General features: G+C 37.5%; 4 protein-coding genes across 4 annotated transcripts; 2 read left to right on the top strand and 2 right to left on the bottom strand.

Moving 5' to 3' along the window:
- Positions 1 to 1,430: 1,430 nt before the first annotated feature.
- LOC113227599 (chorion class B protein PC10-like) lies at positions 1,431 to 2,257 on the bottom strand. The gene is made up of 2 exons (XM_026460556.1): positions 2,133 to 2,257; positions 1,431 to 2,007 (listed from the first exon to the last, which is right to left on the bottom strand). Exons 1-2 carry the CDS (start codon positions 2,181 to 2,183, stop codon positions 1,495 to 1,497), a joined length of 564 nt encoding a protein of 187 aa, XP_026316341.1. The 5' UTR covers positions 2,184 to 2,257; the 3' UTR covers positions 1,431 to 1,494.
- Positions 2,258 to 2,491: 234 nt separating this feature from the next.
- LOC113227593 (chorion class A protein Ld2/Ld41-like) lies at positions 2,492 to 3,333 on the top strand. Its single transcript, XM_026460551.1, has 2 exons — positions 2,492 to 2,575; positions 2,947 to 3,333. Exons 1-2 carry the CDS (start codon positions 2,525 to 2,527, stop codon positions 3,289 to 3,291), a joined length of 396 nt encoding a protein of 131 aa, XP_026316336.1. The 5' UTR covers positions 2,492 to 2,524; the 3' UTR covers positions 3,292 to 3,333.
- Positions 3,334 to 7,141: 3,808 nt separating this feature from the next.
- On the bottom strand, positions 7,142 to 9,234 carry LOC113227614 (chorion class A protein Ld2/Ld41-like). The gene is made up of 2 exons (XM_026460578.1): positions 9,154 to 9,234; positions 7,142 to 7,558 (listed from the first exon to the last, which is right to left on the bottom strand). Exons 1-2 carry the CDS (start codon positions 9,202 to 9,204, stop codon positions 7,193 to 7,195), a joined length of 417 nt encoding a protein of 138 aa, XP_026316363.1. The 5' UTR covers positions 9,205 to 9,234; the 3' UTR covers positions 7,142 to 7,192.
- A 2,979-nt stretch (positions 9,235 to 12,213) lies between these two features.
- Positions 12,214 to 13,082, top strand: LOC113227523 (chorion class B protein M2410-like). The gene is made up of 2 exons (XM_026460460.1): positions 12,214 to 12,264; positions 12,478 to 13,082. Exons 1-2 carry the CDS (start codon positions 12,214 to 12,216, stop codon positions 12,952 to 12,954), a joined length of 528 nt encoding a protein of 175 aa, XP_026316245.1. The 3' UTR covers positions 12,955 to 13,082.
- The last annotated feature ends 7,666 nt before the right edge of the window (positions 13,083 to 20,748 follow it).

Below are 20,748 nucleotides of genomic sequence, written 5' to 3' on the forward strand. Positions count from 1 at the left end.
AGTCCAAAAAAGCGGTCCGGCAGTGAACATACGATCCTACCTTACAAAATGTACTGGTCACTCGGTAATTAGGTATATAATTTTAAGGAGCAATGTTTTAACGTTTAAAGTTTAATATTGCAATATCATCGATTAATTTCAAGCATATTATCCAAGCTGTCTTTAATAGCTGACGCAATAACTTAAAACGCTTTTTGTGGTCTCTTAAAATAACTAACTTTTGTTTCACGATTTTAATTTATTATTTACAAGCATTGCAAAATATCTTTGAATGTGTGAAATTGACCAAAAGCCTGGGGAATGTATGGAGATTTTTTTACAAATTTAGAAAGCCGTTTTCTTCTTATCGTATTGAAGGTATACATTGTAATGTTTGGTGGTGAAAGGACAAGGTACGGTAGAAGGGAATGATACATGGTGCACCCTTAGAAAGCCTTTTATTTAGTTCAGGCCACATGACCCATGTAATATATACCTTAAGGACTAACATACATACAATATAATAAAACACTATTCCTAACTAATTTACTTACTTACTTACTTTACGTACTTGTCGGCGACGTGTGTCGCCATCTGGTGTCAGGTAACCGGCCGCGGAATCGCCGATACATGACACCCTTCGGCCAAAACTCTTTCTTCATGAAGGTCGACAGATGTTCGGTCGGTACTCTCACCACAAACGAATTGAAATCACGTTGTGGCGAGACTCCAACCGCTCGACACTCAGGGTGTATTTGACTTTATGTCTGATGTACTCCAGTATCTCCTCAGATTTCGTGGAGCAATGCAGTCGCGACAGGTACAGCAACGTCGCCAGTGTGGCTGGACGCAGCAGGAAGTTCGGTCCTGTCAGTGCTATCTTATTTGTTTATTAAAGCATTTATTGATTTATTCATACTGTACAAGTTATACTAACAGTGACAATAACTTAACGTTGTCATACGGCATTGCCCTGCACGTTTTTTAACGTATTCGATTATAAACAACAGACAGCGGGATGTTCACACTTTGGGCAATTTATCGCTCCCCTGACTAACAATAAAATGGCCTCGTGAACTTCGTGAATGGCGATATAATTATAAAGTTTCGTGTTTTTTATAAAAAGCTTTGAATCAAACCGGGCAAACAATTTGCAATCGCTGACATGACCATTTACGTAACTGTAAACAATCAAACATTTACGGGAAGTGTGACACTCTCCTTGGCGACTCTCGTCCAAAGATACTGCCACAGCCAGCCGGTGATAATAGGCGGCGTCTAAAGCACTGGAGGCGGAAGCTCATTGACGTACCAATAAGGCATTAGTAATTTGACATTTTGTATGTAATACATGATGTTTTTTTAAAGCCTGTAGTGTACCACTGTACCCTCTAAGGACGAGAAAGCCTTTGCCCAGCAATACATGATTATTCTTGATTAAAACAACAAAGTATATTGCGATTATTAAAAATTTATTTATTTCGGATTTCAGATGACGTAGATCATAATATCTTTTCAGTAGCATTTGCCGGGAGCACGTATGACGGCGGGAGAAGCGTAGGCATGGTGACCGAAGGCACCAGCGGCAGCAGCGTTGGCTGCAGCAGCGGCGGCAGCATTGGCGGCGAAAGCAGAGCCATAGTTGGTGCGGTAGCCCGTAGCGTCAATGCCAGCAACGGCAAGGCTTTCGCTGTCGATGCCCACAAGTTCATTTCCGCAGCTGTAGGTGGTTCCAGCCGAACCGCTGGTCGGTAGAGAGCCCTCCAGAGCAACGGCGGCCAGCACGGGCAGGTTGCCAGATGCATCAAGCATGCCCGAAATGTCATTTTCAGACAGTACGGAAAGACCATTTGGTGCGTAGAGGGAGGAGGAGATCACACCGAGGCCGCCGCCGCTAGCAGATGCCAAGTTAGATCCGATGATGTTGTCGTAGTAGGCCGCGCCGCAGCTGGGGGTCCAGGCGATAGGGGCCGGCGCTGGCTTCCACGCATCCCAAGCAGGGGCGCGTAGGCACTCAGCAGAGATGGTCTGCGGACAGCACAATATCATGTTAGATGACGGCTGATGCCATCCTAGCTGATACATACGAATATAAAACAAAAAAAAGACGTGTGAAATATTCCAATGCGTAAATAATAATGCAATGAACGTACCTGGACGAAAAGCGCAGAAGCGCACAAAACAATCGTGGATACGGACGACATTGTAATTTCTGCGAGGACTGACTCGAGAATGATGACCTATACTACAGGTAAAGCTTTTATACAAACCAGTGACATAACACAATATAATTACCCAAGTGGTAATAATATACGTGATTAATTGATTGACAAATAAAATGCTTTGTTTAACTTTTATATTTTGTAAAATAGATAGCGCTAACAATGATAAGAAAATAGCAAAAATTAATAGAACATCAATAATACACGTATGTACTATTGAATTAACGGAATTTCGTAACACTGAGAATGCAACATATAAAAGGCTCACTAAAACTATTCGACATCATTCATTATTCAGTAATTCATCGAATAAAATCAAAAAAATGAACTCTTTCGCTTTCTTGTTGCTCTGCGCCCAGGCGTGCCTTATCCAGGTAAGAGTTGTTTTTTTATTTCTCTGTTGTCGTCAATGTCGCGGAGCATAACACTTTTCTAGATCTGAATTGCAATGCCTTACACCATTTCAGTCAGCCGCGACTATGGTACCTGCACATTGCCCGAAACGTTGTTTTATTTGGAAAAACAAATTTATGCGACATAGATCCAGAAAAATATCATTCCATTTCTTGTGTTCTATGTCTATGATGCATTAGCACTTCCTACTCTGTAGTCCAGATTACTGCTATTTTATGGTATAAATGAAAAGGATTGTACCTGTGCATGCATTTTTCTGCATGTTTTGGTCTGTAATAAAATTTGGTCTTATCTCTGAATATACAGAATATCTTTTTTATTTCAATTTTAGGCGGTGTACAAGGAGTGTGGTTATGACAAAGTTTTCGCAGCCGACGCTGCGGCTGCTGCCGCTGCTGCTGCTGCTTCAGCCAACGCTGCTGCTGCAGCCAATGCTGCTGCGTTCAGAGGTGCTGATTGGGACGCTAGATGGGCCGGCCCAGTAGCATTCGCTCCTGAGGCGTACCATGGCCACGGTGCTGGTAACGTGGCGGTGTCGGGAGATCTGGGCGTGGCTGGCGCTACGCTGATCTCGGGCCAGGTACCAGTACTCGGCGACGTACATTTCAAGGGACAAGTGCCCGCTGCTGGTGCTGTCACCATCTCCGGATCTTGCGGTTGCGGATGCGGATATTGATTTTGTCTTGCAAATTTAACAAATGAATAAAACAACCGACATGCATTTTTAAGACTTTGAATTGTAGCTTTACCCTTTACTCTTTAAGTATCTTTTTGTTTAATTTATAGACTTTATGTATGTAAGAGTTCAATTGTATTTCTTTACCATACCTATTTATTAGAACTAAAATCGGTGCTTAGTAGAAATTAAAAGATTTTGTCAAAAGCGTTTGATAAGGTAGGATCGGGATGGTTTTTGCATTTGACAAACCAATTCAGTAATCAATTGTATGTTATCAGAAGAACGTTAGAAGAAGTTATGTGTGCAGGAAAAGTGTAATAATTTTCGAAGTTACGTATGTACGTAACTTCGAAATGTTTACAGTTTCGAGTGTAATGAAGATTTAAATGTTTTGCGATATACATTCATTTGATTATTAAGTCATTGTGTCACATAGGATACGAAAATTACGGTATTTCTTATTATATGTATATTTAGTGTTACATAAATATATATATAAACATAGGTAAATTTGACGATACTAAAGAGGAAACAAGTCTCAAGTTCAAATATATTTTTATTTCATAGATAAGCAAATTACTCTCAAAGTCGTCAAAATGATTTACGAATAATACTGCTAATAAGTAAGACTGATCTACCTGAGAACAATAGTAGGAAACTTTAAGGCTGCTAATAGATTGACAGGATGGCTGCAGTTAATGCGAGAAGTCGTCATCAACTTCATGCAGCCAAGACCACGCCCGCGCCTGCTCGAAATTGACAATGACTTCACTCCAATTTATTGTTATTCCTTATATAAATGTTGTCTTGGACATTTGTTATGAAAATTATACAATTGGAAATACAACTTGTTGTTTTTTGATATTCGTTATATTTAAATACACATATTCTGATGTACAAATATTTTATTGACAGTGACAGGTCAGGTTGAGTGTGTGCGTTAGGTGAAGGCGGTGACATAAACAAAATGTAGAATTTTATCCAGCTATGTATATATATCAGGTCTTCTGGAGGTCAGGAACTCTGGTCGCCAGCAGCTGGTCTATGTGCTTCTTTCAGACTTCTCCGGTGTCAGTTTGGAGCTCGTAATGTAGTTGGCATAACTTTTGTCTTACTATTGCAAACACCCATTTAGGACCAGTGTGCACGTAGTTCCGAGCCTGAACTATCTGGCTCTCCCGGGAAGTCCGTAACAGACGTGACAAATTACGTGTCAGAGGTAGAGATGTGGTCGTTGTTGGTTTCGCAAATAACACGTGTAAGTTGGTTCTAATTGGGACTCTCTAATTGGGAATCTCATAGGGACTGATGCCAGTTGAACGGTGTGGTGTTAACACATAATATTAGTAATTACAATTTATTACCAAAAGATTAAGACGTGACTTCTTTCATTAACCCAGATGTTTAGAAACCTGCATTATGTGTCATTTTGCGATGACATTCTTGATAAATCAGTTGAAATGGTTCAATGTTAATAAATAATTAAGAAATAAATATTTCTGTATAAAGCTTTCGACATTGTGGATAATCATTAAAGCGAGTCTCATCCTTTGAAATGCGAGAGTCCCTCAAGGGCCTGTTTTTGATCCTTTCTTATATATTGTGATTAGAATTTCTAAAAGTGCATTGTACTAGTGACATAAGTTCACAAGTCGATTTTACTAGTTTAAAATAAACTCAAATAATATCACACTAACCACACGTTTTACGTATTTAAGATTTCCTTATTTTCTATTTAATTGTGTAGTTTTTAATATTTTAAAATTCGGAAAATCAACAGGTCATCATTTTTAGAACCAATGGCAAGTTTTCATTTATCAACGTTTGCAGTTTATAATAATAATAATAATAATAATAATAAATGGCCTCCACTGAAATAATCTCAATTGTTTTGTCCGCAAAAGGGTTAATTCCAGTCAGCCTTTCTAACAGCTTGAGGCGGTTGGATTTCTGTGGCGTGTCGCTTCCAGCACAAATGCAGAAGGCGGTCCTGCTCGATACGGCACGTATTGCTCGCCGATTCTTGGACCTGAGTCCCTGACCCCGGCCGACTGTGCCGTTGCCGGGAAATACCGCCTCTCCCATTTAAAAATTCAAAATTAATCTGTTAGGCCTTGGGAGGGGCGAGAGTTTGAGATAAATACAATAATAATAATAATATAATGACGCACACACTCATCGCCTAGGGAAATCCTGTGTCGCGAGAATTTGAAACATCCCACCCTTGATGTAACAAGGTCACATCTGTAAAATGACAACTGTTCAGGAGAGAGGTTTAACCATTGTACTAAAGAAATTAGTCGACTACTTTTTTATGCTTAAATAGAGTTATATCGTTGCACGTACCTTGTTTCATGTATTTAGTATTGTTTTCATTATTTTCGTGTCACTTTTGACGCGTAAATGGATGTAGATTTCTAGGGTCCGAATTATTATCATTTTTTAACCGAGACCGTTCCGATCGATTTTCCGATTTCTCCGTCAATTGTGGACCGATCTTGTTTGACCGTTTAAACAAAAGAAGAATTTTGCACTTTCGTGGTAGTCCCATTGTCACTAAATTAGAACCTGATGAAGGGATTCATGGGAATCGAGGAAAACCCTCTAATTTTATAGGCATGTCAGTGTACTTACCGTTTTCTCCATCAGTTGCGGACAGATTTTGATAATTCTTTTTTGTTAGAAAGGGTATACTCTCGAAGTGGTCGACGATGCTGTTCCGGGTTCGTTTCGACTATCACAAATTACTGATTATTTTCCACAAGCAGAAGTTGACTTTTCACTTGACACAATACATGTAGTCAACAAATCACTGTCACCATGATAAACCGAAAAAAAAGTGTAAATGTACAAAGGCATCCGTAACAGCCCCATTGTCACTCCCACCCACACCCATTTTTTCAATGATAAAGATTACAATTATTACGTAAATAAATAAATTAATTTAAACAATCACGTGTGAAAACTAGTTATTTTGACAGCCTACATGGTCTCGTGGCGTCGCCATCTCTGAGGTCCCGAGTTCCGTCTACGGCCGGGTCAGTGTGAAAAAAATTAACTTTTCTATATTGTCTCGAGTCTGGATGTTTCAAACAGATTTCATTATCTTGATATTAAATTAAAATGAAAAGCTTTAAAATACGTCTCCTCTTTGTATTTTTAATAGGCATAACTCTAAATACAAGGTTTGTATGTATGAACTTACAAAAAAAGTCAATGCAATGAACCTGTGACCATTTGGAGGAATAATGGGTCGTTGATGATTCAAACGAAATGGTGACATGGTGCTATTGAGCCCATCAGTTGGTGCTCTTATAGTCTGTCTTTTTTGAAGATGGAGTAAGATGACAGTTTTTTTTATAACATTAAGTGACGGGACGTACAAGTCGTGCGCCTGACGGTAAGCTACACGCCTATCCATAACAGTTACAGTGCCACTCAGAGCTTTAAATCGCAAAGATCTGTGGGGCACTGCCACTGCGCCCGTCCATAAATTGAGAAGTCCCATGTGTCTGTAATTTCACCAGCACCCTTACCGTTCAAAACCGGACCGCAGTAATGCTCACATTACTGCTTGATGGCAGTAATAGAAAACGTGGCTGTACTTCCCTGGACGAACTCCTCCACGAGAAGCTCTACTAATATAGGTATCTAGAAAAAGCCACGAGTATCTTTTTCGACTAAATTTTTCGTAGATTCTTTAAACATTTTGCAGATGTGGCCTTATTATACCGAGGGTGAGAGTTAGGACTTCCATTATGTCCCACAGAATACGGTACTTCGTACAAAGATAGCAAAACGTGAATAATAAGATTGGTAACGCAAGTTGAAAACAAAATCGACAAAATTCAGTTGCTGTTCAAAAAACATTTATTGTATGCTTTTAGTTTGTTGATTTTCAGTATTCGCATCCGCATCCGCAAGATCCGGAGATAGTGACGGCACCAGCAGCAGGCACTTGTCCCTTGAAATGTACATCGCCGAGTACTGGCACTTGACCCTTGACCAGTGTGGCGCCAGCCACGCCCAGATCACCCGACACCGCAACGTTGCCGGCACCATGGCCATGGTACGCCTCAGGAATGTATGCCGCTGGGCCAGCCCATCTAGCACCAAAGCTAGGACCTCTAGCCGCGGCGGCGGCGTTGGCTGCAGCAGCAGCGTTAGCTGCAGCAGCGGCGTTGGCTGCAGCAGCGGCATTGGCTGCAGCAGCAGCAGCTTTGTTAGCCGGAGCGTTAACACTATCGCATTCGCTGTACACCGCCTGAAATTAAAACGTATCATTTAACCACAGTATAAATAACACAAGAAGTCCAACTCCCGCCTGTTCGGCACCTCAATGCCTAAATGACCGCAGGGTTGTCATATTACGGTCTTAACTGTCTACAGGTTGTAAACATAATTTCAAAAAAATAACGTCATGTTACTTATTATAGATATTTTTATACCAGCATCACGGATTGGTATCTCAGTTATACGCGTACGATTATAAAATAGAAATTAAATGCAGAACGATTTAGAATTTGAGGTACTATTTAATGTCATATTTTAAACATCGCATTGCTTAGCGCGTGGGACAACCCGCGCTATGCAATGCGAATGCACCGTGAGATTTATGCGACTGTGTGCGTCCGTATCATGGAAGAAAAAACAATGGAAGAACATTAAGCCTCAATTGCTATCAAAGTAGCTGTCGCCAAAATTCACACTATCATAATGTTAAACACTACGAAATATTGATAATGATCGGTTGTAGTTTGTAATTTAAAAAGATGTCACAAATTCTGGCCTATCAATATAATTTAAACTTTATAACGATGCTATGAAAGACTGTTAGTAGCAGTAGAGCTCCGTGTGAAAGAGTTCGTCCAGGGAAGTACTGCCACCTCACCTATTTCTGCCGCCAAGCAATAATGTGAGCATTGTTGCGTTGCAGTTTTGAAGGTTAAGGGTGCTGGTGAAATTACAGACAGATGGGACTTCTCAATTCATGGACGGGCGCAGTGGCAGTGCCCCACAGATCTTTGCGATTTAAAGCTCTGAGTGGCACTGTAACTGTTATGGGTAGGCGTGTAACTTACCACCAGGCGAACGACTTGTACTTCCCGTCACTTAATATTGTAAAAAAAACTGTCATCTTACTCCATCTTCAAAAAAGACAGACTATAAGAGCACCATCTGATGGGCTCAATAGCACCATGTCACCATTCATTTGAATCATCAACGACCCATTATTCCTCCAACTGCTTGTCACAGGTTTTGCAATTTTTGTCCATTATAGCAAATCTCAAGTTAACTGGTCGATTTGAAGTGAAACAGTTAAAGTAAAGGCGCTGGTGAAATTACAGGCACATGGGAGTTGTCAACTTATGTCTCAGGGTGACGGGCGTAGTGGCAGTGCCCCTCAGATCTTTGCGATTAAAAGCTCTGAGTGGCACTGCAACTGTTATGGACAAGCGTGTAGCCCACCATCAGGCACACGACGTGTTCGTCCCGTCACTTTATTGTAAAAAAAACCACAATGCATAATATTATTACAGTTGCAATTATCACTTATGCGCTCCAAAGTAGCAAAGTAAGGCATTATTTTCACGGTTATCGTTTTGCGCGAGATAATTGACACGACCATAACTTACAAAGCGAAAATGGTGTATTGTTAACACACCTGCCACGCACGCCTACTAAATGCTTCTACTGCATTTATTGTTCTATGTTATGTATTGTACAAGACGAGCTGCTACATGTGTATTTTAACTCTTATCCATAATAATATTAGTCCTATTTAATGAGTGGATTATTAACACAGTAAGTACTAATGAACGTATAATAAAAATAAATAACTAGTAACAAGACCTTTACCTGGATTAGACAGGCCTGAGCGCAGAGCAATAGGAAAGCGAAGGAATTCATGTTGGTTTGTTTGTTTTCAAAGAATGAACTTAGAATGTTATGCCGTACTCACACTGACCTATTTATACTTGTATTTATGTATTTATTTCCCAATTTTGTAGGTTGGTAAATGTACGTGACTTTTTTCTATTGCCAAATAAATAGATCTAAAAGAATGTACTCATATTATTTCTTGAGAACAATACGTCATAAAGTAGATAAAGACAGAAATATTTTGTCGTTGTGATATATGCGTCCTCAAATTTTAAAGTTTGAGGAGTCAGGTGGCATCCTGAGGTACCCTTTTTTATGATATCGATCTCCAATGAACTTTATTTTTTTGGTAATTTTCTGTTCTTTTTGTAAACAGCCATATTTATTTACTAATATAATGCTCCCCAAATTATGAAAAAAAATAAAGAAACAAAAAACAAAATTTGAAAAAAATAATAAAACAAAATAAAAAGACAACGAATCGAAGTTTTTGAGCGTGAAGATGAACCTGATTCCCACTATATTTTTCTAATTAGTGAGTTAAATCAATTATTGTTCCGATTAGATATGTCAAAAGTTGCCGATCGGCGCGTTGTGAATCAACAATTATGCGCCTCGACTCGGAAAAGACGCAGTTTCCGATCGGGAGAGGCAATCAAAATCAAGCTGCTGGTCTAAAAATTAAAGTGGCGTAGTGTTCATTGGAAGTATCGATACCATGGGTCATGATGATACGAAGTGACTTAACAAACAGGTCGTGCACCAGGTTGTAAACGGTACTCCTCTCTATAGCAGTTAGAGTACCACTCAGAGCTTAAAATCGCAAAGATCTGAAGGGAATTGCCGCTACGGTCGTCACCCTGAAACAGTTTATAAGTTTCATGAGCTTGTAATTGCACAAGCGCCCTTACCCTGCAAAACCGGAACGCAGTAATGCTCACATTATCGCTTGGCAGCAGAAATTGGAAAGGTGGCAGTACTTCCGTGCATGAACTCTTTCTAAAGAAGCTCTACTGCCACTGATACAAATAAGTTTTCACCTCACTAGCTTGGAAAGGCTTTCTTTCTCATTACTAAATCTGCGCGCAAAAGCGTTTTTACACGCTGGCGTGGTTTCTGAGATTTCTAAAATTCGAACTTGACGATGGACTGTGGTACACCTAACTTTTTTTTTCGATGCAAAAAACATAATTACACTTTCAACTACGCGATTTGTCGTACATTATTTATGTGATACAAATCCGTTAGTTTATATCACATATATTTTATTCGTTATTGTTATCGACGTTAAATTGACAACGATAACTAATTTTGTTTATTAAAGTATTTTGTTATAGTTCACCTTTTTTTTTTCGTCTACCTTTTTTCTCGCTATAGTGAGGTGAAAAGTTGTGTGTTGGGTGCAGGGGTTGTTTTGCGTCTCGTGCGTTGCTTGAAACCCTCGCTACGCACAGGATTCTATTTTTGAACCACGTCAAACAACAACTTTGCAGCCTTGCATAACAAATAACTATTTTAATGCAAAATAGACGAAAATAAACCGTGGTTTGATCTACCACTAAAGCAGAGAGTCGTGAGTTCGAATCCGACGCTTGCCTACGTCTAGGAGTTTTTCGAAATTTATGTTCCATTATTAATTTGAAATTTATCATGAGTTTTCCGGTGAAGGTAAATGTCTCGTGATGAAACTGAACGCCCCTGCAAAGCAAATTATTTAAGGAATAATATTATTTGATCCATCTATTGTAAATGTGCACTTTTTTAAATAAACGATATTTTTTTTATGATTAAAATATATTAACTGTTCCGTCTATATTAGTAGATCTAGGGATAAATTATAAATGAGATGCATTCAAGGTAACACTGTCATTATGTTTAAGCATACTAAATTAATATTTGATAGGAAAAAATAATATTTGATCCTCTATTTTCGTGTAAGTCAAATTTTGGTAGTGCCCTCCATTCAGTATGTTAGGTTTGTATATGTAAAACCAGAAACGAATTTGATCGCGTTTTCCAACATGGTTTCAACATTTGTCTTAGTTTTGAGGTAGTAGTTAGTAGGTAGTAGTAGTTAGTTTTAACACGAAATTATCTAAGTTAATTTATACAATTCAAACATTAGTTTAGAACAGGTTAAAATATACATAAATTTAATTTATTTTAAGTCTCAGAGAACAAGGATTAGTCTAGAAAAAAGATGACCGTTGAGATTTTTTCCCTGCTGCTTTGGCAAATTTAAAATGATTATTTTTTAAATACAAGTATCTATTTAATTATGTGTGTAGTTCATTTTTAAAAAGTACACATTTGATTTGAAAAAGTGACGATGAATTCGACGATGGAGCAGGCACACCTAAACAATGCCTATTCAGCATTGACTTACAATTATACGGACGTCGGGTCCGCGCTAAAAAGTGTCCGAACTTATAGGGCGTTAAAATCGTATATAGAGCGTCATTGACGCTCTAGTCTTCGTTTGTTCGACTGACAGCGAAGCAAGCAAAATTAGACAGTACTGCGATGACATTACAATTTAAATTCAACGTTTTAGCTTTTTCATATTCCTTGACATGTCACTACGTTTAAATAGGTTGACTTGGGACATTTTTTTCGTGGTTTTTGTATTAGACCCGTCGTCCATTTATTTGTAAGTCAACGCTATTCAGTCTCGTTTTGAAAAGGCCCGAGTTACACTAGTTCATGAAACAAATTTGCAGGCAGGTAATTTTACTCCATACCGTTCGCCATATAATCACAATTTAGGGGTGACTCCCCAGTTTTCGCATTACCTTAAGAATTAATACTGCGAAATTTCTTATCTGTTTTTAAATTACACTCATTACAAAAGGCTTATCTACAAACGTTAAGCAGTTTCGCAGTGGCTTATTGAACTTCATTGCTTAAAATTTCGTAAATAACACATTTTGATTAAATTATGTAACATAAATTTCGATTTTTAGTATAAATACGCTAGTCCGATATCACGATATTATTTCCAGATAATATACTCATTGAGTTTATAGAACACCTAAAATGGCAGCCAATAGGTTCCTTGTTTTTTGCGCTTCGGCTCTTTTTGTTCAGGTATAATCGATATTAGTACTTTTTTCCATTATTTTTATATACATAATTTGGGCTTTTTCAAGGCGAGATTGAATAGTTATTGTTTAGGTGTGCAAGCTCCATCGTCGATCTCATCGTCACTTTATCATTAATATATTATTAATCAATGACTTCACCATCTTAATTTTGACTATTAAGCTTACCGTCCAATAACCAATTTGTTATCTTTTACAGTCAGTCTCATCCCAATGCAGCGGTGCCGATTATAATAACATCGGTTGGTCTGGTCCGCCCCATGGTGTTGGAAGCTGCGGACGAAGCTCTGCATCATTCACTCCCATTTCACTACCAACCAGTGGAGGAGGTTTAGCAGTGATCAGCTCCTCCCCTATCGTACCAAATGGTCTTCAAGTCTTTTCTGAAAACTCTATTAATGGAGATATAGCCGTAACAGGTCAACTCCCAGTCCTCGCTGCAGTTGCTGTGGAAGGTTCTGTACCAACCACGGGTTCTGCTGCAACTACCTACAGCTGTGGTAATGGCAATGTTGGTATTATAAGTGAAGGTGGAGTTCCTTACGGAGTCGGTCAAGCTGGATTACCTGGTGCTGGTTTTGCAGCTGGTCCATTTTTAGAAACTGGCGCAGCTTTTGTCCCTGTTTCTAAAGGTGAAATGGGTATTGGTACAGGATGCAATGATATTTATTGGTAATTTTAAGTGTTATGACAATTTAGTTTTATAATAAAGTTAACACATAATTTATATTGATGATGTTTTATGCCATAATATTAGTTCGGAAAAGGGTGCATCATTTGTAATGATTATATAAATTCGGTCTGCACACAAGACAAATGACAAGAAATAAAACGTAAAGTAACCCTAAACTTAACGTAAGGTGCAGCATTTTTGAAAAAGAAATGTGCACCTATGACACAGCTGCTAAACTTAGCCACATATTTACCATCGAAAATTATCACTTACATAAACAATTTTCATTCAATTATTTTGTCACAGATTATTTAATGGTTATTTAAATGCAACAGATACATCACTCTCATACAAAATCTATACCTATATATATATATATATATATATATATATACCTACGCTATAATAGCCTTCTAAATCTGACTAATGGAACCAGGCGTCACTACGAGGAACATAAGCATGCGCTCAGAGAGATAAAAATAACGTTGCCCGCCGTGTGTAGTTATGCGGAACCGAGTGCTGGGGTTGTACAAGGATTGTAATGTAAATGAAAAACTTGTACGGTCGGCGATACACTCAGCGGTAGACACTTATAGCGTAACCCTGAACAAGCGCTTGTCTGATGTTTAACTTTAGTTGCGGCCCACAGAAGCAAAATTCAATTAAGTATAAGAATAAACATATTGGTGTGTATCGTCACTGGGAAAAAATACTATGAATAATATTGTTTTGAGTAATTGTGGACTCAATACCTTCAAAATATTTAGATATTTATTTAGTATAAACAAAAAAGGAAAAATAAAAAACAAACCTTAAAAGTATATAATAAATTATTAAGTTAATTAAAAAACTATATGAACAAAACGAAGTAACATTCAAGAATTGGTCAATTTATAAACATGATGAGGCACCAAAACTGTCATGGTAAGTTTTTCCAAGAAATCTCCATACACATTACACATTGACACTTTTTCTGGTTTATATATCACAAGCTTTTTACCGTCAAAACTATTTACAGCCTGATTTTTAAATTCTATATTTTTATTTTGGGGTTGTGGAGTATTTAATGCATTGTTGTTTATTAAACCGCTTCTTGACATTTCTGAATTTGGTATTACGTACTGTTTAGTGTTAAAATCTTGTTTTTGTACATTTTCCTTGTTAACATTTTGTATATTTTGTGGTGATTCAAGGTTTGGAATATCAGAAACTTTTACGTCAATATTAACGTCGTCATTAGATACAGAAAGGCGTTCAGTAACATCTTTCTTGTTTTGATTTTGTCTTTTCTTTGGTTTAAAGATAGGAATAAAACTTGAAAATGTCACCTCCGGTAATGTTTTTTTATTCTTCTTTCTTCTTGGTACACCTTTTCTTTTTAACGTTGTTGCTTCTGTAATCTTTCGTTGAACATCGTGTGTAAGTGTGTGTTCTTTTAAATTCCTTCCTGTTTCTACTGATTTAATATCGGCGTGCAGAAAATTATTCGTAGTTTGTTTAATATTTTTTGCGGAAACGTCTTTAATATTACTCGCAGGTTTGTCTTTTTTATTATTATTTCCATTATTAAAACTTAATTTTTGACTATCCAGTTCAGAAGTCGGAAATAGAATTGGTAGTAAATGAGTATCGTTTAGTTCCAAATTACTGTAATTAACTTTTTTAATAACATGTTCATCTGTATTTACAGATGATATTTTCTCGTAAATATCTACAATTTCTTCTCGAGTATCATTTTTACTAACAATGCTTTCTTTTGGATGTAGCACTATATTTATATTTTCTTTATGTTTCTTTAAAGCTGCAGGGTCACTTTCCAATGATTTAGATATTAATCGTAATTGTGCAGCTGTAGACTTTATCTGTTGTAATACATTTCCAATATCGTTTACTTTACCGAGTATAGGCCGTATGATTTGCTGGTTTACAATAGAATATTTGTCATCATCCATAGTTCTCGTTGTATGATTCTTTTCTGTGGAATGTGAAATTCCGCGAAAAATATTGTTAAAATACTTAGTAGCTTTGTCGTTTACCTTAATTCCAGTAGTTGACATTGGCAACCTTTTCTCTTTTACATTGCCAATTTCAAATGTATTATTCGTTTTAGGTGCATCTTCTTCTGTCTTAGGTTTATTAGTTTTGAAATCATTACCATTCATTTTATCTGTTACTTCTGTATGATCTTTATTAGTTGTATCAATTGAAGAAACATTGTCTACTGCAGTAGGTTTTGTTAATATATCACTTGGATTCGATATACCAGTTGTAAGATTAATCGTTGAATTATTTACTTTAATATCGTATCCATCAGTTGTATAATTTGTCAATTTGTAATTATCGTCTACATCACTTGGAATATCTTCCTTTTTAGTAATTATTTCTTCCTTAAGTTTGGCAGTTGTAACGAAGTGACGTTCAAAGTTGTTTCCCACATCACTGGCACTCTTATTTGTATTGTTGTTATGGTTATTCACTTTAGTACTGTTGTAAGGTATAAGTTCGTTATTTGATCGTGTAGGAGGAAATGGATATGCAGGCATTGCCACCAAGATAGGCCATGGCGGCTGATAGGGAAGAGATGTTGGTGAAGGTGGAAGTGATGATTTCTGGAACAAATTAAACATAGTTAATAAAAATAATTATAATATACCCGACAATCGCATCAATGACGTGTTCCCAAACTAGGGAATTCCTTGTACTATGAACTTTGGTAGATACATTGAATCCATGGCCAAAAGTGCAGCCAGGAAGCTTGGCATCCTTTCCAAGGTGAGGCGTTACTACACAACGGGACAGTTGCTTCAGCTGTACGAAACACAAGTTCGGTCGTGTATGGAGTATTGCTGCCACTTATGGGACGGCTGTGCTAAATGCCAACTGGCCACCTTGGGTTCAATAGACAAGCGTGCCAAGAGGCTTATAGATGAATCGGAATTAGTAGAGGCGAAACTGCAGAGCCTTGAACACCGCCGTAGAGTTGCGTGCTTATTGATTTCTATAGGATATAGCACGGAGAGTGTGCGATGGAACTACATAATTTAATACCGCCTTCCCCTTTTCATCGTCGGGGGACTAGACGTGGACTGGGGTTCTACTCCTATGTTGTGGATATTACCAGGATTCTCATGAAGCGTTTCGCTTTCACATTTATATGGCGAACGGCTATGGAGACGAATTCCCTGCCTGCAGACTTGTTCTTTGAATGGTATATGTGACTCGGGACTTTTTAAGGCGAGAGTGAATAGGCTTTATTTAGGTGTGCATGCTCATCGTCGACCTCATCGCCACTTTCCATCAGATGAAATGGAGGTCAAATGCGCACTGATTTTTAATAAAAAAAACTATAAGTTTCAGAACAGTATTCGCTACGGGTCGTTACGCAGAACACCTTGTGTTAATACTTTTTTACTACGGATTCAGCAAATAAAATGACATGAAAAACGTTGCAGTGTGTATTCTAATTTCGGTTAGGGACATTAAAAAGTAACACGTGCGAGCACGCTTAGCTAAGATGGTGGAATGGACACAATCGAGTGAGAGGCGAGCGGGCAACCCTGTAGCGCCGGAGTTTTTTTGCGTTAAGTAAAGGATTCAATTTGGAAAAGTTCTTGTTATTGATACAAAAGTCCAACAAACACGAACAAAAATTCCCCCGATCCGAAAGGACACGAATCAGTGTCGTTTGCCTTATTGCTAGATAGCAACATCTTCCAGGTAACCTTCGGGTTATATAATGAACCTATAGACGTAATTGCGAATCAAAAGTAAAATATTTTATTCTTTAAATTATAATTTCACCCTTAATCAATACTAAAACAAAAATTGTTATTGTATATACCCGGCGGTGACATTCGCTGAGTGTATCCTTTACATACGGCACAGCCGCACACATGACATCTACTTGGTACACAATAGTGTTGACTATCTTTGTGGTCATTTTATTACCTATTACTAAGGTTTTTTTTTTTTTAAATAAGTGTGCATTTGACCTCCATCTAACCTGATGGAAAGTGACGATGAGGTCGATGTTGTTGCACACCTAAATAACGCCTATTCACTCTCGCCTTGAAAAGATCCAAGTTATAGCGTTCGGGGAACAAGTCTGCAGGCAGGGAATTCCACTCTTAGCCGCTCGCCATACAAATGTGGAAGCGAAATGCTTAGTGCGAATCCGGGGAATATCCACAACACAGGGATGGAACGCAACCCCATGTCCAGTCCTCCATGATGGGAAGGGGAAGGCGGGATCAAATTATGCAGTTCTATCCTGTAGAATACCGATAAGCTGCCAACTCTACGGCGGTGTTCAAGGCTCTGCTCTCTGCCTCTACTAATTCCGAGTCACCTATAAGCGACTTAACACGCTTGTCTATTGAATCCAAGGTGGCCAGTTGCTATTTAGCAGAGCCATCCTCATAATTCATTTTACTTTTTTTATTTAACTTAATTTATTTTTATTTCTTACTGTGTATTCTTGTGTTGTGGCGTTATGTAATAAATGGTTTGTATTCTGTTATTTTACATTTAAATTACCTGTTATCGATTGCAATACACGATACTCATTGTTCATTGGCACCACACCCAGCCAGTGTAAATCTGACCAGGACAAGCCGGATATACCAGGAGGCAATGGTAATACACGATATTGTAAATTAATTAAAAAATAAAAAACGTTGTAGGCAAACAACATTTACTTTTTGTTTAAATTTCTTCAAAGATGTGCGATGTAGTATTATAAAATTATATTTGGGAGCAAGAATGCCACAGACAGATAAAGACTTCAAACTCGTAACTCCCATCTTCTTACGTCAGGAATTAATTAAAAGGAACCACTTAAATAACAATTGTGACAATTTCCTCTGATTTTTTTTATGATATCAAGTGATGGCCGAACACGTCGTGTGGCTGGTTGTAAGCAACACCTGTCCATAACAGTTGCAGTACCACTCTGTGCTTTAAATCACAAAGATCTGAGGGGCACTGCCACTACGCCCGACACCCTGACATAAGTTGACAAGTCGTATGTTGACAGTACTTCCACGTACGAACTGTATCACAAATCGACAACGTATTAGACACTGCCATTGTTACAGGAGGTAATTCATTAAATTAATAAGGAGTATAGGAATTGGGCTAAAAACTTTATTGTAATAATAAAATCAATAGATTAATAACATAACAAGCTCTGTGGCCCAACCGTCTGCACTGTGGACGCTATGGAAACGAGCTTATCTAAATTGGTAATACTCTGGGCATTCTACGTAGTGTCCTGGAGTGAATTCCGATAAAAGAGTTCGTCCAGGGTAGTATTTAAATATTTTTTGTATATTTATTATTTATTTATTTATTTATTATTTTATATATTTATTGTATAGTATTTAAAGTTAGGTATATATATTTGCGTGTGATGCACTTTGGTGGCATGGCTTACTGGGCTGCGATCGCTCACCAAATGGTACTGGCAGAAAACCAGCACTGTTTGACTTCTCTCGGTCTACAGTATTCATGCTGAGTCAGGGCCATTTCAGCACAAACTGTAGTCTTAAGTTCATTAAAATTTTATCAGTTGTTATAGTATTTGTTTGTTTTTCTCACAGTATTTGTTTTTCTCGTAATATGTGATTTGTATAAATGTGTATAAAATTAATAATGAATGTTCTATGTGCTTTTATGTTATACTCTGTGAAGTGATTGTAAATGTTTTGTTTCTGTTTGTATTTGTGCTGAATAAACGTGTTATCTATCTATCTACTTTCACCTTACCTATTTCAGCCCCAAGCAATAATGTCAGCATTACTGTGTTCCTTGTCCGGGACTTGTCAACTTATGTCTCAGGATGACGAGTGTCCCATAAGATCTTTGCAAATTTAAAGTTCTTAGTGACACTGCAACTGTTATGGACAGGCGTGTAGCTTACCATCAGGCGCACGACTTGCACGTCACGTCACGTGGTATTACAAAAAAAAGTCATAGTAACGATATTGCCTTTGATATCAGTTACAACATAATATACTCTCAAACTCACGAGAGAAATTAATATAGGCCATACAAATATTTCTCCCGGCCCGGGAATCGAACTTGGGACCTCTGCGTGGCAGTCCGGTATGGTAACCGTTCGGCCACGAAGGCCGGCCTTTTGAACTTAAGTATATTCAACAATTGGACGTAGTCACTTTCGAGATACGGCAGTTTGAAGTTTAAAAATGTTTCTCACTCTTGTTTCATTTTCAAAACTTATAATGTCACGTAACTCCAGGGATATTTATATAAATAAATTGATATAAATTGAAATAAATTTATATGTTAGATTGTTTTTGCTGATCTAAGAGGTTAGACTTTAGGAACCGTTTGGTACGTATAACTCATTTTTTGGTAATTTTGTGGATTGGATCCTTTTTGCTTAACTATGTTCAATTAAATAAATACAAAAAGTAATTAGATTGGCCTTTAAACTTTGATGGTAAAATAAATTTATACTTGAAAACGTCATTTTTTTAAGCTACTGCTGCCCTCATTCATTAACCTGACTTCCCTGAGAAGAACGAGCAAGAAACTCTTGGAATTGCTCTTTTCATATAAACTTAAATGATACGGAATACACTTTGAATCAAATTTATGTGGAATCTAGATTCTAGATCTTTATTAGACACGTAGTCTTCAAATTTGTAATATGACTTTTTAATGAAAACAGTTTTAATGTAAGTTTTAAACGCAGGGAATTATAATTTTAGTATGTGCTCCGGAATCTTATTGTAAAAACGTGTACAGTTCCCAGTAAAAATGTTAGTTGTGCTCTTTTTCATTCCTAGGGCAGAATTGTTATGGTTATCTGGCACCGGGCACATGATTACACTATTATTATAAGTAAAAAATACATAACTACCAATATAATACTCACAATAACACCAAAACAACAAAACAAAATCCAAATACGGCACATTATTAGCACATAATTACAAAACTGTAATGACACTTCCAACGCAATGATGTTACTAAAAGATTTCTTAAAATAACATCGATTTAAAAGCGTTGCTTATCTTTTTCATCTAAGCAAGATAACCTGAGAAATCATGTTTTAACTGGCATAAGTCACGCTCGAAGCTACGCAATTCGTATATAACGTCACCGAGTATTACTCTGCCTAACTCACGATTAGGGCTTGCAGAACCGGTCCGGTTCTTAAAATTTTCATTCCCGGTGCTGGGTTCATCTCTCAATACCGGTACTTCATGAAAAGCTTCAACTGTAATCAGTACGTATGCTTTTTCCGGGTTATCCGTTCGTATTCAACGTTTTTTTAATTTTATTTGTTTATTAAGGTTCATCAACGATTGTTACAACATTATGAGTGGTTACTATGGCAGGGGTAAATATTGTAGTAATTGTATGAGAATTAAATTAACAAAATGGAAAGGATCTATATATCTGTGGGATAGATGTAGCTCCACAATGAGCCGTCTCCCGATTCCTTCTGACAGATGAGAACTGCACCTACAGGTTTGCACCGTCAATGCCAATCACTGAACAAAGCACCGCGTACCTTGATTTGGTTGATGAATACATAATCATAATATCGTAAAATCACAATGTAGGTAAGTAATAAGTATTAGCATAATAATGGCATAATTAACGGATAGCTCCTTCGTGCGAAGTTGCCAGCGGGTGTTAATGACTCATAGCTACTGTTGGGTAATTTTCCGAAAAATTTCAAATAAGTAGTGAAATTTTTTTGGAAAAATTTTAAAAATGTAATCTGATAAGCTCATAGTATGCTCTACGTTTACAAATATCTTT

Source organism: Hyposmocoma kahamanoa, unplaced genomic scaffold (assembly GCF_003589595.1).
Source record: "Hyposmocoma kahamanoa isolate Upper Pololo Valley unplaced genomic scaffold, ASM358959v1 211, whole genome shotgun sequence".
Classification (NCBI taxonomy): Eukaryota; Metazoa; Arthropoda; class Insecta; order Lepidoptera; family Cosmopterigidae; genus Hyposmocoma; species Hyposmocoma kahamanoa.